Source organism: Oryctolagus cuniculus, chromosome 8 (genome assembly GCF_964237555.1).
Source record: "Oryctolagus cuniculus chromosome 8, mOryCun1.1, whole genome shotgun sequence".
NCBI classification, from domain to species: domain Eukaryota; kingdom Metazoa; phylum Chordata; class Mammalia; order Lagomorpha; family Leporidae; genus Oryctolagus; species Oryctolagus cuniculus.
Genome location: NC_091439.1, coordinates 129,591,820 through 129,618,389, shown reverse-complemented (window position 1 = coordinate 129,618,389; position 26,570 = coordinate 129,591,820). Strand labels below are relative to the sequence as shown.

At 46.5% G+C, this 26,570-nt stretch overlaps 1 protein-coding gene across 11 annotated transcripts in view; it reads right to left on the bottom strand.

The window, feature by feature from the left end:
* Window positions 1-26,570, bottom strand: part of LOC138843592 (rho GTPase-activating protein 20-like) — a 1,064,354-nt gene that overhangs the window by 978,230 nt on the left and 59,554 nt on the right. For all 11 annotated transcript variants that reach the window (XM_070048224.1, XM_070048225.1, XM_070048223.1 and 8 more), the window contains 6 exons: window positions 21,608-21,787; window positions 17,675-17,811; window positions 16,287-16,448; window positions 12,430-12,536; window positions 11,444-11,639; window positions 10,953-11,103 (listed from right to left, as the gene is read on the bottom strand). In XM_070048224.1, coding sequence (XP_069904325.1) covers window positions 10,953-11,103; window positions 11,444-11,639; window positions 12,430-12,536; window positions 16,287-16,448; window positions 17,675-17,811; window positions 21,608-21,787 — 933 coding nt within the window. The remainder of the gene's footprint in view (window positions 1-10,952; window positions 11,104-11,443; window positions 11,640-12,429; window positions 12,537-16,286; window positions 16,449-17,674; window positions 17,812-21,607; window positions 21,788-26,570) is intronic.

The window sequence follows — 26,570 nt, the reverse complement described above, 5'->3', positions numbered from 1 at the left end:
GGTCAGATTCTCCTGGTGGCCCGCCGCACTACAAGGCAGACAACTCCCCAGCTGCCTGGGGGCACGGCACGGGTCCAGAACACGCTCGTGCCAGCGTCAGAGGGCACATCGAGGACTGGTCCTCAGGCAGCGGCCACGCCTCCTGGACGCTGTCCCGGGAGCTCGGAGACCAGCCAACGCCAAGAGGAAGGCAAGGACGTCTCAGGAGAGGCAGAGGCACAGAGCACCACCCTCGCGGAGCCCAGCGTGCCCGCGCCTAAGTCCGCTGCGCACACTGGGCCACCAGGGGCAGTGGGGCACTCCATGCCGGGTCCCATGAGGCTTCTGCACTCGCAGCCTCCGTGGCAACGCCAGGCATGCGGGCTGGGAGTGCTGCACCAGACCCCCGGGGTGGGTCATGGCGGGAGCAGACGTGGGGGGCGGGGAAGCCTACGCCCCTCCCGCACGGGTCAGCAGACCACCACGCAGAGAAACGGACAACCTGCGGACAGGCCCAGGCAGCGTGCAGCCAACCAGAGCACCCGGGAGGACACACGGCCCCGTCTCGGAGCGCCTGACTCACACCGCGGCCCCTCTCTCCCCAGGGAGCACATCCTTCCCGGGCAGAGCCCCGAGGACGTCCCCGCAGCTCCAGAGCACAGGCCAGCGTTTCGGGACAAGGAATCACATGGCGACACCTTCCCGGTCCCAGAGGCAATAGGAAAGCCCGTTCTCGCTCAAGGAGCCCCGGCAACCCAGCGGGCTCCCAGGGGCAGAGGACACAAGGCACACGGGCCCCTACCGTGGTCGTGGTCGGGGTCGTGGTCGGGGTCGGGGTCGTGGTCGTGGTCAGCCTCCTCGGTGCTGGGAGTCATGGTTGGGAGCGGCACGTCCGGAACAGGTTCCCGGGTGCCGGGCTCGGCGTCTGCGGAAGAAGAAGAGACATCACGCACTTGGCCTGAGTGAGGGTCTCTGCCGACAACACACCTGCCTCCGCCTAGGAAACCAGGCAGAGCAATGTTCTCCCGGCCCCACACCTCCCGACGCCTCATGTGGGTGGGTGCCTAGGTCAGAGTGGAGACAGCACGGGCGCCTGCCTGCCTAGGCCACAAAGAATCCCGGCCAAGGGAAACTGGTGGCACCGGGGCCAGGGCGAGGGCCCGCAGCAGGGCGCGCCGTCCCCCCTTGTGCGTTGGGCCGCGCAAGGCCTTGGTGCCACCCCACCCTCCGAGTGGGTTCCCCTCCTTGGCCAGGGCTGGCGGGCTAAGAGCGGCCCTTGCCTTCCACACGGCAAGGCGACGAGGAAGGGGAAGTGAAAGGATCCAGGAACCAGGCAAGGGCCACCTCCGGGTTCCAGGGGCAGCCAAGAAAGAACCTGACGGCACCCAGCCCCCTGTCTCAGGGGAGGGGCCTGGTGGGCACACCTCGAGCAATCCTCTGGGCCCTCCAGGACGGCAACGGAGCACCGTGTCCGGCACGGGCTCAGTCCAGCCAGGCCTCGCTGGACGGCTCCCCGCATGGGGGCGAGAGGGGAGAAAAGCGGACGGAGCAACCGCGCCCTCTCTCATCTGCGCCCACTCAGGGCACGCAGGACAGACGGGCCCGCGTGGCTGGCTCCACACACCAGCCCGGGTCTGGTCTGGGCCACGAGCGCACGACTGGGAACTGGCCCATCCAGGACACTGGGTCAGATTCTCCTGGTGGCCCGCCGCACTACAAGGCAGACAACTCCCCAGCTGCCTGGGGGCACGGCACGGGTCCAGAACACGCTCGTGCCAGCGTCAGAGGGCACATCGAGGACTTGTCCTCAGGCAGCGGCCACGCCTCCTGGACGCTGTCCCGGGAGCTCGGAGACCAGCCAACGCCAAGAGGAAGGCAAGGACGTCTCAGGAGAGGCAGAGGCACAGAGCACCACCCTCGCGGAGCCCAGCGTGCCCGCGCCTAAGTCCGCTGCGCACACTGGGCCACCAGGGGCAGTGGGGCACTCCACGCCGGGTCCCATGAGGCTTCTGCACTCGCAGCCTCCGTGGCAACGCCAGGCATGCGGGCTGGGAGTGCTGCACCAGACCCCCGGGGTGGGTCATGGCGGGAGCAGACGTGGGGGGCGGGGAAGCCTACGCCCCTCCCGCACGGGTCAGCAGACCACCACGCAGAGAAACGCACAACCTGCGGACAGGCCCAGGCAGCGTGCAGCCAACCAGAGCACCCGGGAGGACACACGGCCCCGTCTCGGAGCGCCTGACTCGCACCGCGGCCCCTCTCTCCCCAGGGAGCACATCCTTCCCGGGCAGAGCCCCGAGGACGTCCCCGCAGCTCCAGAGCACAGGCCAGCGTTTCGGGACAAGGAATCGCATGGCGACACCTTCCCGGTCCCGGAGGCAATAGGAAAGCCCGTTCTCGCTCAAGGAGCCCCGGCAACCCAGCGGGCTCCCAGGGGCAGAGGACACAAGGCACACGGGCCCCTACCGTGGTCGTGGTCGTGGTCGGGGTCGTGGTCGTGGTCGTGGTCATCCTCCTCGGTGCTGGGAGTCATGGTTGGGAGCGGCACGTCCGGAACAGGTTCCCGGGTGCCGGGCTCGGCGTCTGCGGAAGAAGAAGAGACATCACGCACTTGGCCTGAGTGAGGGTCTCTGCCAACAACACACCTGCCTCCGCCTAGGAAACCAGGCAGAGCAATGTTCTCCCGGCCCCACACCTCCCGACGCCTCATGTGGGTGGGTGCCTAGGTCAGAGTGGAGACAGCACGGGCGCCTGCCTGCCTAGGCCACAAAGAATCCCGGCCAAGGGAAACTGGTGGCACCGGGGCCAGGGCGAGGGCCCGCAGCAGGGCGCGCCGTCCCCCCTTGTGCGTTGGGCCGCGCAAGGCCTTGGTGCCACCCCACCCTCCGAGTGGGTTCCCCTCCTTGGCCAGGGCTGGCGGGCTAAGAGCGGCCCTTCCCTTCCACACGGCAAGGCGACGAGGAAGGGGAAGTGAAAGGATCCAGGAACCAGGCAAGGGCCACCTCCGGGTTCCAGGGGCAGCCAAGAAAGGACCTGACGGCACCCAGCCCCCTGTCTCAGGGGAGGGGCCTGGTGGGCACACCTCGAGCAATCCTCTGGGCCCTCCAGGACGGCAACGGAGCACCGTGTCCGGCACGGGCTCAGTCCAGCCAGGCCTTGCTGGACGGCTCCCCGCATGGGGGCGAGAGGGGAGAAAAGCGGACGGAGCAACCGCGCCCTCTCTCATCTGCGCCCACTCAGGGCACGGAGGACAGACGGGCCCGCGTGGCTGGCTCCACACACCAGCCCGGGTCTGGTCTGGGCCACGAGCGCACGACTGGGAACTGGCCCATCCAGGACACTGGGTCAGATTCTCCTGGTGGCCCGCCGCACTACAAGGCAGACAACTCCCCAGCTGCCTGGGGGCACGGCACGGGTCCAGAACACGCTCGTGCCAGCGTCAGAGGGCACATCGAGGACTTGTCCTCAGGCAGCGGCCACGCCTCCTGGACGCTGTCCCGGGAGCTCGGAGACCAGCCAACGCCAAGAGGAAGGCAAGGACGTCTCAGGAGAGGCAGAGGCACAGAGCACCACCCTCGCGGAGCCCAGCGTGCCCGCGCCTAAGTCCGCTGCGCACACTGGGCCACCAGGGGCAGTGGGGCACTCCACGCCGGGTCCCATGAGGCTTCTGCACTCGCAGCCTCCGTGGCAACGCCAGGCATGCGGGCTGGGAGTGCTGCACCAGACCCCCGGGGTGGGTCATGGCGGGAGCAGACGTGGGGGGCGGGGAAGCCTACGCCCCTCCCGCACGGGTCAGCAGACCACCACGCAGAGAAACGGACAACCTGCGGACAGGCCCAGGCAGCGTGCAGCCAACCAGAGCACCCGGGAGGACACACGGCCCCGTCTCGGAGCGCCTGACTCGCACCGCGGCCCCTCTCTCCCCAGGGAGCACATCCTTCCCGGGCAGAGCCCCGAGGACGTCCCCGCAGCTCCAGAGCACAGGCCAGCGTTTCGGGACAAGGAATCGCATGGCGACACCTTCCCGGTCCCGGAGGCAATAGGAAAGCCCGTTCTCGCTCAAGGAGCCCCGGCAACCCAGCGGGCTCCCAGGGGCAGAGGACACAAGGCACACGGGGCCCCTACCGTGGTCGTGGTCGTGGTCGGGGTCGTGGTCGTGGTCGTGGTCAGCCTCCTCGGTGCTGGGAGTCATGGTTGGGAGCGGCACGTCCGGAACAGGTTCCCGGGTGCCGGGCTCGGCGTCTGCGGAAGAAGAAGAGACATCACGCACTTGGCCTGAGTGAGGGTCTCTGCCGACAACACACCTGCCTCCGCCTAGGAAACCAGGCAGAGCAATCCTCTGGGCCCTCCAGGATGGCAACTGAGCACCATGTCCGGCACGGGCTCAGTCCAGCCATGGCCCGCTGGACGGTTCTCTTCCCAGGGAAACTAGCGGGATTGGGGGTGGGTTTGGGCCTGTGTCAGGGTCGAGTAGTTGGGTCGCTCATGGTTTGATTTCACCCCTCTCTCCATTTTGTTTGGCCACCTGTACAGTGTCTAAAGGGCTCAAGCCATGTGGAGACCCTCATGCACCAGTGGTGTATGTACGCTCTGGGTGTAATGGGAAGTACAATTTGTAATCTCAGTTAACCTGACTAGCATTCTGGCACTCTTTTCCCAGGAGACACGTCCTTCCTGGGCACATATCCAAGGTTCCTTCACAGCTTGAGAGCAGAGCCACTTATTTCTTGAGAAGGAATCACTTTGCAACAAATCGGAACGTTAAAGAGCATGTGAAGTGAAAGGATGCAGGAACTTGCAAGTGCCACCTTGGTGTTCCAGTGGGAGCAAAGAACCTTATTTCACCCAGACCACAGTCCCCTCTGAGGGGCTACGTGAGTATACCTCTAGGAATTCTCTGGTCCCTGCAGGACACTACTGCCAACCCCAGTTCTCATGAACCATGTTCAGCACATGCTTAGTCATGTCACTCCCTCGTTGACGCTCCCACCATGTGGGAGAAATTCTTATGCAGCTGCACAATCTCCTCTGTGCTCACTCACAGGGCAGAAGGCAAGCGTGGCCGCACCGCTGTTTGGTCCGGTCTTTTTCCCTAGTGGAGGATTGGGGCCTGTCCCATTCAGGGCACTCTTTGAGGCTCATGTTGGGTTCATGTACTCCATGTCAGACAAATCTCAAAGTGTTTAGGCATGCTTTAAGAACACACTCATTCCAGCAGCAGAGATCAAATCCATGACTTCACGTCAGGCAACAGCCATGCTTCGTGGACGCGTTTCCCGGGGTTCTGAGACCAGCCGAAGCAAAAAAAAAAATGATTGTCATGTTGGGTTTCAAACTCCATAGAAAACAAATATAAATGTCTTAGGCAGGATTGGGGAACCCACTCGTTCCATGTTTCAATTAGTGCATCTCTTTTCAGGCGGTAACACTGTAAGTCACAGATGTAATGAAATTTCTTTTAACTATCATTTGTCTATTTGTTGTGCTAGGGAGCCAACAAAGTACAATATGATGCCCAGTTCACTTTCTTAGTAGGGATCCTGGTGACAGTCTCTGTGAATTAATCTTTTCCCTCCTTCACTGCAACTGAAAACCTCAAGTGCCATTAGCCTTGCCCTCATATAATTGGTAAATTCAGTATTTGGTGGATGGCTCCAAGCATTTAGGGATGAAAGGTGAAAATGCAAAACCACCATGCCATCTCTCTAATTCAGTATCTCAGTTGTCAGAGAAAAGCAGCATGTCTGGGCATAGAAATGTTTCTTCATTTCTCCTCTTTATGAATTAGTTTTTATTGAAAAGAGTTCATGGTTTAGCCAAATGCAGGGTTAGCACTTGGATTTTTGCTTTGTGTTGGAGTGAAGCTGCTCTAGGAGTCTAGGCTCTCAGCGTTCATCAACGTTCATCAATGGTAACTGTGTCTATGAGTGTTGCAGTGGTATAGTCTGCTGCAGTTCATAAGGATAGAAGTTGGGCTTGAGCTGAATATGGGTTTCTTTATCTGTATATCTTTGGTGCACCGAGAGTTCAATTTCAGTCTTGCCAGAGAGTGTGACAGCCAGGACCTTGTTCTTGGTGCTGAGAGAGACAAAGTTGACCTCCCCCTTGTCCTACTGGCAAGCCTTGATGATTCCAGTGATTATGGAACCAATTCCTGTGACTCTATACAGATGGGCCCTTCCTCAGGTCATTTCTGTGCTAAGAATTGCCCTTCCCCTTTCAGAAAAGTAAGAGGATAGGCATAGATGAAATGAAAAGATCCAGTAATTAGGGAAATGGCCAGTATCCCGGTGAGAGCCAAGGAAAATGTGCCACTTTGCTAACCCACTGTCTTGGCATAGAGACAACAAGGGTGACTCACTCTCTAGGCATTTTATCCCTCCTGCACAGCAAAAGACGACTTCAATCCAAGTTAGGAAAGTTGCTCAACCATTTCGGCAAGTTAGTTCTTGAGGAGGTTTCAAGGAATTTTAGGAAAGATGGGATAAAATCCTCAAAAACCCTGACAACTGTTATTTTCAGTAACTCAGAAGACAGAGGACAAATGACATAGGTGGGCTCATTCCATGCTTAGTCTTGGTCTCTTTGCCCAGTGAAGGAAGTGTTTATGCCAGTCACACTCCCAGACACTGGGTCCAATTCTCAGGTAGATTTTATTTAATCCATTGAAGAAAAATCTACAGTTGTCTTGGGATAACTTTGGAAAACAGACCCTATGAGAGGTCAAGGCAACGATTTAACACCCCAGCATCAGGCAATCATCATGGAGATTTCCTTGAGGTTTCTGAGACCTCGTGAAGGAAAGGAGAGGGAAATACATATCATGAGTACAAGATGCAAAGACGGAATTCTTTTGGAGCTAAACAAAAGATTTTCTAAATTCATTGCAGATATATTATTTTTATTTGAGTAGCACTAGTCTACCAAACTTTGGAGTTACGATTTGAGGTAGCAAACGTGTGAGGATACAGAAAATGAAAGTCTCGGCAAATTGAGTGCTGATTTGGTGTACGATTGTGAAGCAGTCATGATTCCAGCAGAAGCAAATGGTTGTCTCAGTGTTTGTGCCTCATCAGCAATTTTCTTTCAAGGGAATCTGCCCTTCCAAGGCAGAAACTGAAGATGTCAAGCTAGTTAGGAAACACACATTCAAACATTTGTGAAAAAGAAGCTCTTAATGTCACATTAAAAGATGGGCAGAGAACATAAAATGAAATCCTAAGTAATTCTGCTAACTGAACACATCCAGTGTTCAGAATGCAGAGGTCAAAAGACAGATGTGGGCCCTGGCCAGCTCGGGCTTGGCATTATTTGCCAGTAGACGATTTTGTTCAGTCACCACATCTTACACTGTGCCACACTCCAAGTGAAGTGTGAACTTTCATGTTGAAGGAAAAACAAAACCTATCATAGTACATTTTCCAACAGCAGACCCTTCTCAACATCAGATAACTGGTAATGAAGTTATTCTGAATCCAAATACGATACAAGCACATGAAAGGAGATACATGCAAACATGCATTATGGGAAAATGCTGTGTGAACTTCCTTTTGCTCAAGAAAAAAAGATTCCTATTCTAAATTCTCTTACATGTTTCCTGTTTGTCCTTGGATATCATTTTGAACTGTAATTTTCCTTCCAGAAAATATAAGCACAAGAAAAATAAAGGCAAACGGCATAGTCAGTGTTCCCGTGGAAGCCAAGTCAAGAAAAATATGAAGTCAAAACCATTGCCTTAGTTTGGTAGTCACACTGGTCATTCTCTAGCAAGAGAGTTATTAATGGAGGAGTTCAATTCCAGTTAGGAAAATTATACATTTTGGCAAGTTGGTTTGTAGCAGGCGTTCAAGGCAGTGCAAGGAAGATTCAAGTACATGCTTAGGAACCACACCAATTGTTCTCTTCAGTAACTCAGAAGACAAGGTTCAGAAGGCACGCACAGGCCAATCTGAAACTCGGGCCTAGCCTTTTTGCCAAGTGGAGGGTTTGGGTCAGTCACATTCTTTGACATTGGATCCGATTCTCATGTTGGTTTTATTGATTCCACTGTGGAAAAATCTAAAGCTGTCTTAGAATATGTTCAGAAAACAGACTCATCTCAGTGTAAGGTACAAGTAAAATCAACTCTGAAATCTCAACTTCATGTACTCATAAAGGGGATTTTCCTGAGGTTTCAGAGACCTCATGAAGAAAAGAAAAAGAAAACGTACTGGGGGCAGCCAAAATAGCTCAGTTGGGAGAGTGTTAGACTGAAGAAAAGGAAAATAGATACGATGAGAACCCACTGCACAAATTGAATCATTTTTTAGAATTGTTACTAATATAAAGAGAACAGATTTCGTGTATTTCACAGCTACAGTTCTAAGAAGAGAATCATAATTCCCCCCTCCCCCTCTCACTCTCTCAACCCCCTCTTTTCTTCCCTACTTTTCCTTTAAGTTTTACAAAGAAAAGCTTTCAGTCCACTCTATAGTCACAGGCTTAATTTATCACTAACCATATATTCAACAAGTAACAAAGTCGGAAGACTACAGTTCCACACAAGTATACACAAGGCCTAAGAAGAGCAATCATATCACAAAGTATCCATTTTATTCCTAAGTATTTTTTGTATTCTACATCACCTGCCACATAGCAGAGAAAATAAATATATTTGTCTTTTAGGGACTGGCTTGTATCATTAGGCTTAATGGTCCCCACTTGTATCCATTTCTATACACAAGACAGGATTTCATTCTTTTCTTTTTATGGCTGAGGAGTATTCCACAGTGTGTATATACCACATTTTCTTAATTCCATTATCAGTTGATGGATATCTGGGTTGACTCCACATCTTAGTTGTTGTGAATTCAGCTGCAATAAACATGGGGGTACAGATGACACTTCACATGCTGATTTCATTTTCTTTGGGTTCATTCCCAGGAGTGGAATGGATCAGTCATATGGTAGATCTATTTTCAGATTTCTGAGGAATCTCCATACTGTCTTCCATAATGGTTCTACTAGTTTACATTCCCACAAGCAGTGGGTTAGGGTACCTTTTCCCCACATCATCACCAGCATTGATTGCTTTTTGATTTTTGGATGATAGCCATCTAACTGGGCTGAAGTGAAAAATCATTGTGGCTTTGATTTGCATCTCCCTGCAGACTAGTGATCCTGAGCATCTGTTCACCTGTCTATTGGCCATTTCAATATTTTGAGCAGGAAAATTCCTTTCTAAATTCATTTCAGGTGTTTTATTTTTATTTAAATTCCACTTATATACAAAACATGAGAATTACTTTAAGAGGCGCAAAAAGGATAAGGACAGAAATACTGAAAATCTATCTTGAAAATCAATGATTGAATTTTGCAACTGTGAGACAGTTACAGAATAACTGGATTCAAAACGTTTGTCTTAGGGTAGGTGCCTCGTGGGCAATTTTCTACCAAGGAATTCTATCCTTCCAGGAAAGAAACTGAAGATTTCAAGCACATCGATAACAAGGCGCAAACCTTTTATAAACTATCCTTTGGCGTTAGGTGAAAGGAATTTTAGGGACATTTAAAGGAAGCACGCTCTTGGTACTCTTCAGTAACTCAGATTGCGAGGACAGAAGACGCAGGTGGTCCCTTTACAAGCTCAAGCTTGACTTCTTTTTCCTTTGGAAAGTTCTGGCCAGACACCATACCTTTAATGGGTTCAGACTCCGGTGACAGTGTCATCTTTTCCATTGACGAGAAAACAAAAGTAGTGTTAGTCTATTTTCAGTCACTTTTCAGTATCTGATTGCAGGAGAAGAATTTGTTTGGAATGTAAATATCATTTGCTCCCAATGTGGGTTTCTTTAAGTTCTGAGACATCATCAAACTAAGTATATCAAAGTATGTCTCTGAGAAAATGATGCCCAAGTTGAATACTCATTGTGAATCAAACCAATTCTTGTTTTGAATTGAAAGTTTGAGGTTTAATCCTTGAAATCATTTAAATGAAGAATCTTGTACTTTGGAAAAGGACCCATTAGTTTTCCACAGGGAGCCAAGGATAGAATAACATCATTGACTCATATTGGAGATTGTCTTGCAGTTTCTGAGACATCATGAAGACAAGTTTATGAAAGAACAATTAATGAAAAAATGATTTATAGATGTACTACTTTCTTGAGCAAAACAAATCCCTATCTTTCATTTATTCTAAGGTTTTTATTTTTAACTTTGAGTACTATTTATGTACACAACATACAAAGGTGACACGTTGGTACATGAAGGCACCAAATTTGGAACACTGGCAAGAAGCCTCTATGACATGAGGTCTTTTCTGTTCATCCCTAACACTATTCCCTTTCAAAGGGTTTCAAAGAGCACTGGGACTTGGGATGTGTCAGCTACCACAGAGTACCAAGCCTCGCCGATGCTTCAACAGGAACACACTGATTATATGGGAGAGAGTAATTCAGAAGTGTATGTGGAAATGCATTTCAAAGAATGAACTTGTCTATGCACACACTGTTTCTAGTTGTATCATAAATACCTATAATGAAAAAGTGTGCATTCATCTGAATATGTTTAGCAGCGAAGTCACATACTACTTTAAGCCCACGTTTCCTCAGCACATGAGGCACTCTCATTTGTAAGGGCTACACTTACATTTGGTTAGAAAATGGTTCCATAGACTAGATCAACACACGATCTCTCTGATGCGCACATCATTTGCAAGAGTGGCGTGGTAAGTCAAGTACATCATCTTATCTGTGCTTTGGTCTCAGGACACCATAAAACCTCCTGATCTGTGCTACCCTTGTGAAGACAGAGCAGGTGGAGTCATGGGAGGGGTGGCATTACTCTTGGGGTTAGCCCTGAGCTACAGGACATCACCCAAGCTTCTCCTGTGACACCTGGCAGGCTTGCGGTCTGGTTCTTAGCAAAGGAGTGAAATTCTCCCAGAGAACCTGGCACGCTGGCCCTAAGATCCCACCGCAGGGAACTCTCACCTGGGCTGGCAGCACTCTGCCCCGCAGTGGCGATGACTTGCCGGGTACTCTCTCCAATGTTTCTTTTGGATTTCATACAGCTCTTCTTAGACTTCTGGTCAACTGCAAATATTCTGGGATAACTTGCAATCAGAAACTCCACGAGGGAAAGCTGTGACACAAAAGGATGAACATGGGGTGCTCTTTTCCACTTGGCCTATTTAGGAGTCACAAGTCCTATGTGAACCGTGAACATCACAAAAATGTGAAATTCTGGATTCTAACAAAAATTTGCACTTGACAGTAACACATACGAACCAGTTTTATCTCATAAATGACAGTTACACTTCCAAGAATACTATGTAACTTGTCCAAAAACATTTCTCATTAGAAGACCAACATATTTTGTGGCCTAGTTGAATGGCTAATATTTTGATATCACTCGCTTCTTTGGCAAGAATGCAAATCCTGACTTTCACTTTTCCAACACAAACAAACAGGGTACTCATTACCTTTCTCCTTATTTCATCTTCGAGGGCTGGGCTTCTTGAAGTAGATCGCCAGACACACAGAAGGCTCGGGGTGATGCACAAAGCTAACTTTGATGTAGTCATCTGATTGTATGATGCATTACATGAGATTGCATATAATGATGAAAACAAGTGTCTTATGAGAGCTGTGTTAGTTCTGGGCAGATGGGCTAAAAGCCTAAACACAAAAAAATGCAGTCTTATAACAAGTCATTTTCCTCAGGAATTTGTAGATAAAAAAAAGGAAATACAGTAGTTTTAATGCCATTGACATAATCCAATGAAAATACAGACAAAAGGAGCTGTAAGTCTTAAAAAAAATTCCTATGATTTTTTTGCTGAAATCACAATGTGTTTTCATTTGGGATAACTTTGTAAATATCTAATTGAACACAGGTATATTAAAAACAGATGTTGTGTTACAGAATGTTCTCAGGTGAGAGCTTACTGAGGAAATTCAACAGCAATTAATTGAAAGCATTGCCCTTCTTTGAAAGGTAATAGTACAAGAATGCTGCCTCAAGACAAGAGTCTAAAGCAGTGATGGAACAAACACATCCCGGGCATGAATACATACAAAAGCGCTTGACTGACTTCAATTCTATAAGCACACACAGAGATCTGCACTTAGTTGCTTCTGACAATATGACGGTCAGACCAGTGGTCAACTGTTCTTGTAGCATGTCTCTGACACCAGCGGACTTCCTCCCCACCGATGTCATACATTCAGAATGTGTACAATATCAACAACTCCATAATAACATTTGGGGAGAAATAAGAACTCAATGACAATGGTAGAGTCTACATGTCTTCTGATTCTGGCTGTGGTGTGTGGGACTACAAGAACCCTCTTCACAATGTGCACTCTTCTAGTGGTTCATGCTCGAGAGCAGAAAATCTTTTTCTCAGACTATGTCGGTTGCCTTCTGAGGCATGTCTGGAATGCAGTACCAATTATATAGAATCACCTCTGGATGTCTCTGGCCTCCTCGTCATTCCCTTTATCAAGAACATCCAGCCACTGATCATAGAGGTCGGTTGAAAAGAGAGTGCCAGGAAAGGCTCGAAGACACTCCTTATAGAGATTAAAAAAGAAGTTATATCAATTTGTTGGCAAATATAGACTTGAGAAATTACAAAGAAAACATTTAATTGCAATATTTCATTTAATCTCCGCTTTTTCTCTAGACGTTCAAACTGTGACCTCCATAGAGTTTGGCCTCTAATTCCCACCATTGTGTACATGCAGAAACGGGTGCTTCCATTTCTTCTGACTTACTCTAGAGGTGTACACAGTCTGAGAAGTTTTGGAAGGGAAGAAAAACCTCATCTTATTGTCTCAATCATCTTTTGGAGGGTAGTTATTATGGCATAGTGGATTAATCTGCTGCCAGGGATGCCATCAACTCTTATCAGAGGGTCACTTCAATTCCTGGCTGCTCTACTTCTGATCCAGCACATTGCTAAAGTGCCCGAGAAAGCAGTGGGTAACTGCCCAAGTACTTGGGGCTCTGCCCTACTTCAGAGACCTGAAACAAGTTTTCGGTTCTGGCTTCAGGTTGGCCCAGCCCAACCTGGGCCACTCAGAAAACATGTGGAAGATTGACATCTCTGTATGAGCATGTGTGTGTGTTTGTGTCATTGTAAGCTTATTTATTTATGTAAAAGATGGAGTTGAAACACACACACACAGAGGGAGAGAGGGAGAGAGGGAGAGAGGAGAGAGAGAAAGAAACAGAGAGACAGTGAGGGAAACAGAGACAGAGAGGAATCTTCCATACACGAATTTACTCTGCAAATGTCCACATTGAATCCGGAAGCCAGGAACTCCACCCAGCTCTGCTATGTGAGTGGCAGGGACCACAGTATTTGGGCCATCTTTGGCTGCCTTCCCATGTCCATTCGTGGTAAGTTCAACCAGAACCAAGCAGCTGGGACTCAAATCAGTGCACATACAGGTTGTCTGTGTTGCAGGTAGTAGGTAAATGCACTGCGCTACATTGCCAGACCCATACGTGTCTCTCTCTTTCACTCTGCCATTCAAATATATAAAACAAATCTATATAGTCTTCTTTGCCTATATTTTAGCAAAATAGTACAAACTGACAAATCTGCTTATGGGTCATCCTAAATCATATTATGCACTGTGGACATGTAAACATACATACTTCACATTTTGATTTCAGACTAATCCTTTTAAGTCTTAGCAGCAAAGGTTCCGAACCAAATGAACTAAATATACACACATGTACTCACAGAAAATAGGAAGTAAGGACTGGACATTTTGACTATGTCTGTTCCCTGGGGCAAAATACTCTCCTAATAGCCTCATTCTACTTTCCTTTTCACTAGCTCATTGATCAACTCTTTACAAATATAACCAGAAGATGGTGGGATTTATATTTCCAGTTCATATCCCCTTGCTAGCTTTCTTTCCACTGGTCTCACTATATGGCCCATGACACTTTTCAATAGCAGTGAGTGTAGGAAATGCCTCTCAGTAAGTGTTGTGTTCATAATCCAGACATTGCTCACTCATTCTAGTAGTTCTTGAGTAGTCATTTATGTCATATCCAGTTTGGACTACTGGGGATAGAACAGTGAAGAAAACGGACAAAATCCAAGCCCTCTTATACCCTGACTATGTCACTGGCGTCCAATACTCTCCCACTGTAGTTACAGCCTTTGACTGTTTCCCAAGGAGTATGTCCAGTATGTGTGGAGCTCTGAATGATGGGGAAGTCTGGGATGGCTCAGGAGCAGCTTTGTCTGCTGGGTACTTACTTCCATGCACGTGGGGTATGTGTCCTCTCTTGGCTTTCCCTGTGCTGCAGGATGACTAGACGGGGCATGTTGTGGAAGTCACACTGTGAGCCAAGGAGATCATGTGAAGACGATTTGCTGTTGCACCTCTGCTTCTAGGGAGCTCAATGGCAAATTCAACTCCATGACTGTATTTATGTTTAGCCTGGACCAACTCTCCAGGTGATTCCCATGGTATTTATCAAAAATCAGACTCCAAAGTCCTCAGAGGGGTAACCACTATATCTTGTTGAAAAATGACATCAACTTCATGTACAACAGAAACAACACAAACATGTGACTGTCTAACCTAGTGTATATTTTTATGATCTGAGTGATGTACGTGTGGGCCCGGAAGTCATTACAGAAGTGTAACCATTTAACATGTGGCCAAGCATTGATGGAGGGTAAGGAAAGAGCAAGTGTACTGAGCATTTCAAAGAATGTAAGGATATTTTTTGTAGTGATTACGGCATTGCCAGATTTTTGTTTCACAGCTGCTGAAATGACCAACAATTCAATTTTCCCTTACAGAAATGTACCTGGATACTTGTGATTTTACCATACAATTTTGAAATACATGTGTATTTTGCATCACCTTGGATTTTAGAATTCTTTGCTCAGGGATGGCACTGTTTCGCAGCAGGTTAACGCCTTGGCCTGAAGTGCCAGAATCCCATATGGTATGGGTGCCGGTTCAAGGCCCGGCTGCTCCTCTTCCGGCCAGGTTCTCTGCTATGGCCTGGGAAAGCAGTGGAAGATGGCCCAAGTCCTTGGGCCCCTGCACCCACGTGGGGGACCCAGAGGAGGCTCCTGGCTCCTGGCTTCAGATCGCTGCAGCTCTGGCCATTGCGGCCAATTGGGGAGTGAACCATCGCATGGAGGACTTCTCTCTCTCTCTCTCTCTGCCTCTCCTCTCTCTGTAATTCTGACTTTCAAATAAATAAAAAAAGAGAATTCTGTGCTCAATGGGCAGAGGCACAGAGAGCGAGACACACATGCACATACACGCACACTGTTCATGAATGAGGAAGAGAGACAGAGAGAGATCCTACATAAATGAATGGCTGCAATATCCAGTTCAGACCCTGGTTGAAGCCAAGAGCATCATCCTTGCCTCTCACATGGGAGGCAAGAACCTCAGTACCTTGGCCATCTTCCACTGCCTTCCCAGATGCATTAACAGGATGCTGGATCAGCAGCACAGCAGCCAGGACTTGAATTGGGGCTCTGATATACGACGCCAGCATTCCAACCCCCAGCATACCCTGCTATGCCAAACACAGGCCCAACATTTTAAAACTTCTAACCTAGCTTTGCCTGCTGCAACACTTTCAAAGTCAGATTCACAAGCTGAGCTTTGTGCTGGGGCTCGTTACTATGTAACTATAACTAGGAGTATTGGCTTAAGTACAATGGAAATGAACATAAGATGCCAACAGTAGTCAAAATGAAGGCAGCTCCAAATAGCAGAGTCCTGACACCACGTGTGAAGCAAAGGCATAAGAGACAGGGGAAAGAATGGCAATGAAAAGAATGGAATTTTCTTGGCATTTGTATGTATTTTTAATTCATTTTAAGAGCAATGTTTGCTTATTGTGGAAAACACCTAGAATGGTTTTCAAAATTTCAAATAAAGTTTCTTTGGGAAACTCTGATGTCATTAGGAAGACACTGTCAAATCTGGCAAATGCAGGAGATTTGTACTGGCCAAAATTCTATATGAATAACCAGGGTTTATTTGGAAGATGCTTGGGCAATTATAACTATGCTAGCATAATTCTACATGGAGCATTCAGATGAGGACAGCAAGCATGGAGTCTGAAGACTGGGAAAGCTATCTAACAAGCAGAGTCTGTCCAATGAAGGGAGTAGCTGCCTACAACCTGGAGTTTCTGATGTGTTTTTCAGTTTCTCAGACGCTTAACTGATTAGGCCTACTGCTCTTCTTGAGATGTCACGAGGAATGAAACCCATCACACAGCTTCCATATTGTGCATAGATGATGCCAGAATCCCCCTACCTTTAACAGTGTTGCTAACACAAGTGGCGATTCATTGCCCCAGTCGCCTCTATCTCCTGTGTTAAATCTTTCCTTTAGGGCTATAAATGACTTTATGTCACCAACTTTTTGAAAAATATTCTCTGTCTTTGGCCCTTTCTGCTTGATAATACGAATCACTTCCTGTGGAAAAGAAAAAGGAAAACTAATTAAAGGACATTTCATATCCACAAGCCCAGAACAAAAGCTAGCCCCCTGTAGAGAAGAGTATGGGAACTGACACAGCAGCAGCTGAAGTGAGGGAAGAAAATTTTGTTCAGTGTCTCTAAATATATGTTCAACCCATCCATCTGATCTGTGTCCACCCACTAAATTGTTTTGAATGCTGGCTTTAACCTAGTTTCCTTTTCAAGGAATGAAACTTGTACACCAAACTTCTCTGCTTCAAGCTTTTAGTGAATCACTCTCTCCTGTTTTACCATGCTGTTCTCATTATTTCCTAGTACTGATGGCCTTTCCCAACTAGGAAAATCTCGTTGCCACACTTGTTGCCAAACTTGTTGACTTTCATGTCCTTCTGCCTCATCTTCATGCCAAGAGGGGAACAGGAGTGTCACAGTCAGGTATCTCCAGGAATCTGTCATCTATTAGGTCCCTTACTTTTCATGAGACCTTGGGCATAGGACATCACCTTACTCATGCTTTCCTTTTATCCATGAATGATGTCACAGTGATGAGGATCCTAGCAACTCCTTCAACTTGTGAATGCTGCAAGGGCTGGGGCACCATCTAGCATGGAACTAACTTGATACATTCCTCCCCACCTCGCAAAAAATGCCCTACATCTAGCATAGTGTATGTAGATGTGCTGGACAATCAATGTGCCAACTCTTAAATGCCCTCCTGGGAAATAACATAGGCCACGTTCTGTGGCTTTCCTCTGACACATTCTCTTATGATAGAAGGATACATAAATGGCAGGTGATCCATCTAATCATCTGAAATACAAACCACGCCCACAGTGAGGGACGTTGAGTTCTAAGTTTGAGTCATCTAGACAAAAAGGAAATGAAGGAACACTTCAAGGAAGAGGCTAAAAGGGGAACATGGGGGGATGTCGACTCCAAGAGATTCAGAAACATTCCTTTTGCTGTGTGTGAGCAGGTGACTGGGTAACATCGCTGAAACCAGCAGAATAAACGGAACGGTTCTTTCTCCTGTTGCCTTTGAAGTAAGACCACGATAACTGAGCTGACTGTTCTTCTTTGAGGTCACATTAAGAAGGCATGTCAGCCAAAGCCAGGGACTGACAAATGATGGCCTCATTTGAAACACTTTTGGATGATGACACCAAGCCCTCAGAACGCTCACTCCTGAGGAGGGCTTCAGAAGATCAAAATGATACCTACCCAGAGTGTGAGGGTCAGGTCCTCAACACCAGACACTCTCAGGAGTGTTGGCACCGAAATAGCAGGAGGGGAGTCCTGGGGCAGGTCATTATGGCTTCTGGTAATGCCCCAGCAAGACAGACAGTTTGTGGGAAAGCCTGAGGAGAAAGTGAGACCATTAGCTGTAGAGGATCATTGACAGATTCTGTTTCCACCCTTTCCATTTGACAGGTGACTGTTTCCAGCCTTAGAAAAGACAGAAACTGATCCATTTGTGGTGTACAAGAGCTTACGATCTGAAATTGGCTAGTACCATCCACGTGACGTTCATGAACTTTTCTTCCCAATTTCCTATAAGCTGGCAGTTAGAATCAGGTGTTTAGCCTAATTGTTAAGATGCCCTAGGCTCATATCAGAGCATCTGGACCTGATGTCCATCTTTGGCTCCCAATTCCAGCTTCTTGCAAATGCAGGCCCTCTGAGGCAGTATGCATGGCTAACAAATTTGGGTTCCTACCTCTCACAAGCACAACATGGAATAAGTTCCCAAATTCCAGCTCTAGTCCTGCCTGTCACAAAGGAGACATGATGTAAATACCAGATTCCAGTTCTGTCCCTGGCCCATGGCCACGGCTGACATTTAGGGAGTGAATCAGAGGATAGGAAACTCAACTCAACTCTTCTCTTCTTTTCTCTCTCTCTCTCTCCTTCTCTTGTGCATGTGTGTGATGGTCTCTCAAATCAAACAATCAATTCATCAACCAGAAATGAAATATAAAGACTTGAGGAAGCTGCTCAGGTTCAATTCTGGCAGTGCTACCTACAGTTTTTGCTTTTTATTTTTTTGCATAATGAGACACCTCACATTGAGTTATACACATCCTCTTAAGTTTACCCAGTGGAGTCAGGTGTCAGAACTCATTTGAAAAGCAAAAAAATACAGTTGACATTCAAACTAAGTGGAGTCTCATAATCTACTTCATGCTAAGTCACCTTTCCCTATGAGATTTCCTGTTTGGTAGTCTGAATGCCCAAGCACCAGCAACTCACTCCCATCAAAGAGATCTGCACTTCATGACACAAGCTCCCTGATATCACTCAACCAGCCTCTACCTCCCTCACTCTTCAGGGTTACAAAGCTTAACCTGTTCCCCAGGTGATTTGATTTCACCTTCTTCACTTGGTTCCCAAATGAGTGGCAGGATCCCGTGGGGCCTTGTTCCTTGTGCCACCCTGCCAAGCTATACTGCCTATATTTTAGCTACCCATCAAGCTCTGCCAACTGAACGCTGAAGAGGAATTTTCCACAGAAAAGAGGATCACCAAGGAAAACATGAGTTTGGAGTATCTACTGCTCAGCTGTGCACGTTTTCTTAAGAAGGCACCTAAACTTTTCTTCTTAAATGACCGATTTATGCTGAATATCATAAAAGGCACCAGAGGAGTCAAGGTGCAGTGTGATAGACAGATGGGTGAAGTTGCCAAAAACAATCTGTTTTTGTTTTTTTGTTTTTTTGTTTTTTTTAAGATTAATTTTGACAGAATTACAGAGAGAGGTAGAGACAGAGAAAGGACTTCCATCCACTGGTTCACTCCCCAGATGGCCACAACGGCTAGAGCTATGCTGACCCGAAGCCAGGAGCCAGGAGCTTTTTCTGGGTCTCCCACATGGGTGCAGGGGCCCAAGGACTTGGGTCATCTTCTTCTGCTTTCCCAGGCCATAGCACAGAGCTGGATCGGAAGAGGAGCAGCCGGGACAAGAACTGGTGCCCATATGGGACAGCTGCGCTTCAGGCCAGGGCTTTAACCTGCTGTGCCACAGCACCGGCCCCCTCCCCAAATATCATTCATGAGCCATCTTCTTGGCATTTCTGGGCCCCTGAATGCATCACCATCAGACAAACAAGGGAGGGCAATCCTCATGGTGCTATATCACTGAGGAAGCCAGGATAGGCTCCAAGATGTGCCACTTCATCAGCCAGTCCAGTTACTCAATTCTTTGGACTTTCCTTTGACTCAACTTGTTTAAGAATGATGCTATCTACACCTCATTGCACTAATATAATGTATTACTCAGCATGGCACACAACTCATCACAACCGTGAAGAGAATTACTTTCTTCTGTAATCATTTACAATCAAATGGTGTAAGGGATCCCACACATCAGTTTCCTCACCCTAAAGTAAACTTTATCTCCATTCTCTTTCTGGTTAGTTAGTACTCTCCAGATAGCATGCAGTCACAAAGTAATCCAACACCAAGCATTCAAAATTCCACCTTTTAAAAGGAGACAAGAAAAAAGCAAATGCCATCTCAAATGCAGGAGGCTGCTCATACATACTACCATATCCAACTCTTTCTTTAAAACAGGCAAGAATACATGGTTTAACTCGTGCGCAACCTGGTACACCTAGGACTCACCTGATTTCATTATTTAAAAATCTATTGGGACATAATCCACTACTTAGTTGTCACACAGCTAAGCAATGAAGCATCATGCTCCATACCTTGATATGAATCTATACATCCAGAACATATGGGAACAGAGAGAGATGAGTGCCATTACAATCTTTCTCAAACAAAAATACTTTCGGTGCTTAGCTGAGGCTTTCATAAGGTACATTATTTACTGAGAGCGCATGCTGCTTCTGTGACCAATGGAAACAGCAGCCATTTTCCATGAGACACGTTGCATAATTCAACAAGCTCACTTCAAAAACACTGAGCCTTTCTGACACTCCTGGTGATACTTCTGGTGGTGGCATTCTCTTGCCCAAATGGGGGTTGTGGATGTTTACAAAGTTCAGATTCACAATCTTGCATAGGAGCAACATTTATAGAATATTGCTATATGCTCAAAATTACAACCAAAAACACATTTATAAGCTATATAAATCACAGAATATCCTCACAAGAAAAGTACGAACACCATTCACAGTGGAAATCATTATATTCTTGCCACAATATTTCCCACCTTACTAAAAACTGTTCTTCAGAGAAAGGTCTCTCAAAAGAATATTGACAAGTAGGGAGAGACTGGAAAGCAAAAAGCTGAAACATCCCTGATCGTAACTGTTCAGTCCATGTCTGGTCTAGATATGCATCTGAAGCCTGGAGGAAGTCAGCATGCCGTGGGCATAATGAAGAGATCAATTCAGGAAGCAACCCCCTAGCCACTTCAGCCCAAGCCAGAAGAGATCCAAATTCAATGCCACAGTTTCTCACCATCCTGGAGATCTTCCATATAAGGTAAGTCTAAGGCATGCAGTACATTGATTACTTCCTGCTCTCACTCCAGGTTCAGGGTTACCCTCTGGAATGCTTAGTCTTCATTTCCAGGCCTTCACACATGATGCTCTTCATTGTAAAGATTTATTTGTAATACAGAATAACACACAGAGAAAGACATCTTTCATCACTGTTTTTTTCTCAAATGGCCACAACAACCAGGGACAGGGCTGGAGATTAGAACTCCACCTGGGTCTCCCACATGCGAGACAAAGGACCCAGGTATTTGGGTCATTTTCTGCTTCCTTCCCAGGCACATTCTGATAAAGCCAGCGAGCTTCATCCGAACTGGGAGAGCCAGGACTCAAGCCAATGCTCTGATGTGGATTGCAGGATGCAGCTTAACCCACTGTACCATGATGCCAGGCCACAAGAAACTTCTCTCTACAGACACATAAGTTTGTGCATGCATTATTTTATGGAGCAAATGCTCAGGGTATCCAGAGGAGACAAAAGTTCTAATGTAGAAGAACCACCACAATCCTCCTGGAAGTGAGATGGGTTCTGACTTTGAACAGTTTCTCTAAGCCTGGTTCTTGGTGAGTACTGGGTCCCTGTACTTATGCACACCTCCTCCCTCATGGAGAACAGCTCTCTGTCATGAATTTTTTTCTCAGGAATGCATGGATGAGCAGAGAGCAGAACCCTGCTGGAAATTAGACTTACCGCACCGGCGCTGCCTTTTAGCCGTGTGCCTGGGCTTCAACACGAACTGGATCCCTCCATCAGACAAGATCTCCAGAACGGGATCCTCCATGCTCAGGGCGGAGGTGGACTTCCCCGGTTCCTGATTATGAAAGGCAGCTCGATGGTAGCTTGCTTGGATAGCATATGGACACTCATGCCCTAGGCAGAGAAAAATCTCAATACACATCAGGCTGATGGTGACAGGTATGATCAAACATGCCTTGTTGTCAGTGTGGGTACAGCACCGGGGACAGCTCAAGTTCTCCTGGGGCTTCTGCAAGGAAGAGAGCTGTGTCTTGGGAGTGAGCATCAGGTGTGCTCTCTCTGGGGAGGCACTGCATAAAGCAGGCACCCAGGCAGAGGACCTTTCCAACGCAAACAGAAGTAGTAGCCCATTGCCTAGCTTAGAAGACCAAGATCCCTCAGTGCACTGCACACTGATGACTTATTTCCGTTGTAAAGTAGAAGGCCTGCTAAAATCTGCCTTGACTCCAACTAGATTTTTAACGTCCTCATATGAGTAAACATGAGTAAACATCAGTGGTCTGCATTTTTTAAATGATTGGGCCATATATGTCATGAGTTGCTGTAACCTAGAATCTCTCTCCCACGATGTTAGATCATGAAAAGAGACTTCATTTCTCTGTCAGTTTTATAGCCTGTGATTCTCAAGAGCACTGGGGCCATGGTCTGCTGTTACACTTCCCTCCTACTTTGGCCCTCTCGGGAGCCCCTCACAGCTCACTAGCTGAGGGAGTGCTGCAGAGTGTTAGAGACCCAGAGCCATCCTACCAACTGATGTTCACGGAGTACATGTAATGTCATTGCTTTCCTCTCTCATTTTTAAATTGCTGGCAACCCAAGAAATTCTCAAGATCCTCTGCTCCTGGTGGGTATTAGCAATTGGGATGTCCATGAAGACACCTCTGTCCCACATTGGACCACCTGGTTTGGTCCTTGATCATGGATCCTGACTGAAGCTCTCTGCAAATGCAGATCAGACCCTAAGATGCAGAGCTGTTGTCTTGAACACTGATGTTCCTGCCACTCACGTGCAAGACTGGACTGATGACCTGCCTTCTGGCTCCTGGCCCTTGCCCTAGGACACCTCCAATCTTCGTGGACCTTTAAGGATAGAACTAGCAATTTAACATTCTGTGTCTATTTTTGCCTCTCAAAAACTAAACTTCGAACATGTTTTCACGATTCTGTGCTGTCAAAGGGATTTTCTTTTCAACAACAAAGTGAAAGCTCCCTTTATTCAATTTCTGACATATTAGTTAAATTTTCCATTTCATGGGACATTAATACCCTGTTCAGAGCAAGAATTATAGCAACTTGTCTCTTTCATGGTAAAAGAAGCTTCTACAACTGCAATATTAACAAAACAAAACCATCGGCATAACCAGGACAGAAAAAGATGATCAGGAACTGAGAGCATATTAAACACACATCCATAATGACCGCTAGGAGTCACCAACGACAGATACACTCTTAGGATTTCTTGGAGCCAGTCACAGTGCATGCCATTGTTCGGGTCCAAATCATCCTCCAGAAAAAACATTTTACATAAACACATGCCATCTACTCAATAAATTCATTTACAGTATTTGATTTGCACACTAACTCTACTGCTATCTTTATTTTAATTTTTTTTTATTTTTTGACAGACGGAGTGGACAGTGAGAGAGAGAGAGAGACAGAGAGGAAGGTCTTCCTTTTTGCCATTGGTTCACCCTCCAATGGCCGCCGTGGCCAGCGCGCTGCGGCTGGCGCACCGCACTGATCCGATGGCAGGAGCCAGGTACTTATCCTGGTCTCCCATGGGGTGCGGGGCCCAAGAACTTGGGCCATCCTCCACTGCACTCCCTGGCCACAGCAGAGAGCTGGCCTGGAAGAGGGGCAACCGGGACAGAATCCGGCGCCCTGACTGGGACTAGAACCCGCTGTGCCGGCACCGCAAGGCGGAGGATTAGCCTAGTGAGCCATGGCGCCGGCCTCTATTGCTATCTTGTTACAAAGATGTCAAAATTAAGGAGAAACATCATAAAATCGGTGGTTGGCTTTTGTCCTCAGATGTATTTAGCAATTCCTGAATTTTGAGACTGACAAAGTACATTCAGAAAGAACAGAAACTTTATTTTCAAATTTTGTAAGTGACTTGAAAACATTATAAATTACACATTAGTTCCTTTACATGACTGTTGAAAGAAGAATAGGAAGATTGCCCAGGTAAGTAATACTGTTTGATTTTCATAGAAATCACCAGCATTATATTACAAAGTCTATGACAAATAGTATGCCTCCCTTCCTTTCCAGGGCTTGTTTCTATGAGAGACACTGAAACACATGATGATTCATGAATGGTTTCTTCTTTATATAGGTTAATTCAACAACTATTTTAGGAGAAGTATAATGTTTTTATCAACAACCTCAAGATCAAGTGCTAGAAAATTCAACAAAAAGAATGGCTGAACTGTACATGTTTGTTAATCAAAAAACCTTTTAGGAGTTTGAATGTGATTATCTTAATTTTTAATCATGCTCAAATAACTTCTTGACATAATTTCACAATAAATATATATGTGTTTGCAGATGACATGCATGCATGTATACACACACACACACACACACACATTCATAAACACAGGGGAACCAGAAACTCCACTAAAAGACTACTGGAACTCATAAGAGAGCTTGGTAAAGTTGCAGGATATAAAATCAATGCAAAAAAGTAATAGACTTTGTGTACCCAGACAATGCCAAGCCTGACAAAGAACTGGTAAGATCAGTCCCATTCACAATAGCTACAAAAATGTCAACACCTTGAAATAAACTGAACCAAGAAGGTGAAAGATCTCTACAATGAAAATTATTGAGCATTAAAGAAATAGAAAACAGACAAAAATGGAAAAATCTTCCATGTTCATGGATCAGAAGACTTATCATCATAATGTCCATATGAAAGAAAGAAATTTACAGATTCAATGTGATCCAATGAAAATACCAAAGGCATTCTCCTCAGATCTAGAGACTATGATGCTAAAATTCATACAGAAAAACAAGAGAGCCCAACAAGCTCAAACAATACTAAACAACAAAAGCAAAACTGGGAGCATTACAATACTAGATTTAAAAGCATACTACAGGGGCCAGCACTGTGGTGCAGTGGGTTAACACCCTGGCCTAAAGTGCCGGAATCCCATATGGATGCCGGTTCAAGACCCCGCTGCTGCACTTCCAATCCAGCTCTCTGCTATGGCCTGGAGAAGCAGCAGAAGATGGCCCAAGTCCTTGGGCTCCTGCACCCACGTAGGAGACCTGGAAGAAGCTACTGGCTCCTGGCTTTGGATCAGCACAGCGCCGGCCGTTGTGGCCAACTGGGGAGTGAACCATCGGATGGAAGATCTCTCTCTTTCTCTGCCCCTCCTCTCTCTGTGAAACTCTGACTTTCAAATAAGTAAATAAATAAATAAATCTTTTTTTAAAAAAGCATACTACTATAATCAAAACAGCTTGGATCTGACACTAAAATAAATACATAGATCAATGAAACAGAATAGAATCTTCATAAACCAATCCAACATGTACAACCAACTAATCTTTGGACAAATGAGCTAAAATCAATACCTACAGAATGGTCAGTATCTTCAACAAATGGTGCTGGAAAGTTGTATATACATGTGCAGAAGTATGAGGTAAGAACCCTACCTATATACCTATATACCCTATACAAAAGTCCACTCAAAATGGATCAAGAATCTCAATCTATGACATGATACCATCAAACTGCTAGAGAACATTGGAGAACCTCTGCAAGACACTGGCATAGGCAAACACCTCTTGAAAAAGACCCTGGAAGCAAGGAGATCAAAGCAAAAATACACAAATGGGATTACATCAAAGTAAGAAGCTTCTACAAAGGAAACACTCAACAAAGTGAAGAAGCAACCGACAGAATGGAATAAAACACTGGCAAACTATACAACAGATAAAGGATTAAGATCCAGAATCTATAAAGAGCTCAAGAAACTCAACAACAACAAAACAAGCAACCCAGCTACAAAATGCTCAAAGGACTTGAACAGGCATTTTTCAAAAGAGGACATTCACGTGGCCAAGAGACACAAGAAAAATCCTCAGGATCACTAGCTACCAGAGACATGCAAACAAAACCACCATGAGGTTTCACCTTACCTTAATTAAATTGGCTTTCATGCAGAAATCAACAAACAATAAATGTTGGTGAGGACGTAGGAAAAAGGTACCCTAATACACATCTGTGGAAATGTAGATTAATACAGCCATTATGGAACACAGTATGAAGATTCCTCAAAAACAGGAAAATAGACCTATCATGTGACCCAGCCATCCCACACCTGGGAATTTACCAAGGGAAAGGAAATCAGTGCACGAAAGAGTTATCTGTACCCCCATGTTTATTGTCGCTCAATTGCACAATAGCTAGGATATAAAATCAACCCAACTGTCCATCAACCAATGACTGGATAAAGAAAATGTGCTATATACATACTATTCAACCACAAAAAAGAACAACATTCTGTCTTTTGCAAGAAAATGGATGCATCGGAAAACCATTATATTTAGTTAAATAAGCCAGTCCCAAAAAGACAAATATCATATGCTTTCCTTGATCTGTGGTACCAAATAGAGTACAAAAATTTAATGTATATGAGTAAAATTCACATTTTGAGATGTGATTATTGTTTAAAGCCCTTGTCTGTAAATAATAACCTGTTCCTCTACTATTTAGAACAGTGTTGTTGTTCTTTCTTACTACTGGTAAATTTTTTACTTAGTGGAGGGTTAAGCATATGATTTTAAAGTAAACTGAAAGTATGTTATTATAAAACTTAAAAGAAAGAATAAGAAAGGAAGGAGGAGGGAGAGTGGTATACTTGGACATAGACCTGACAGATTT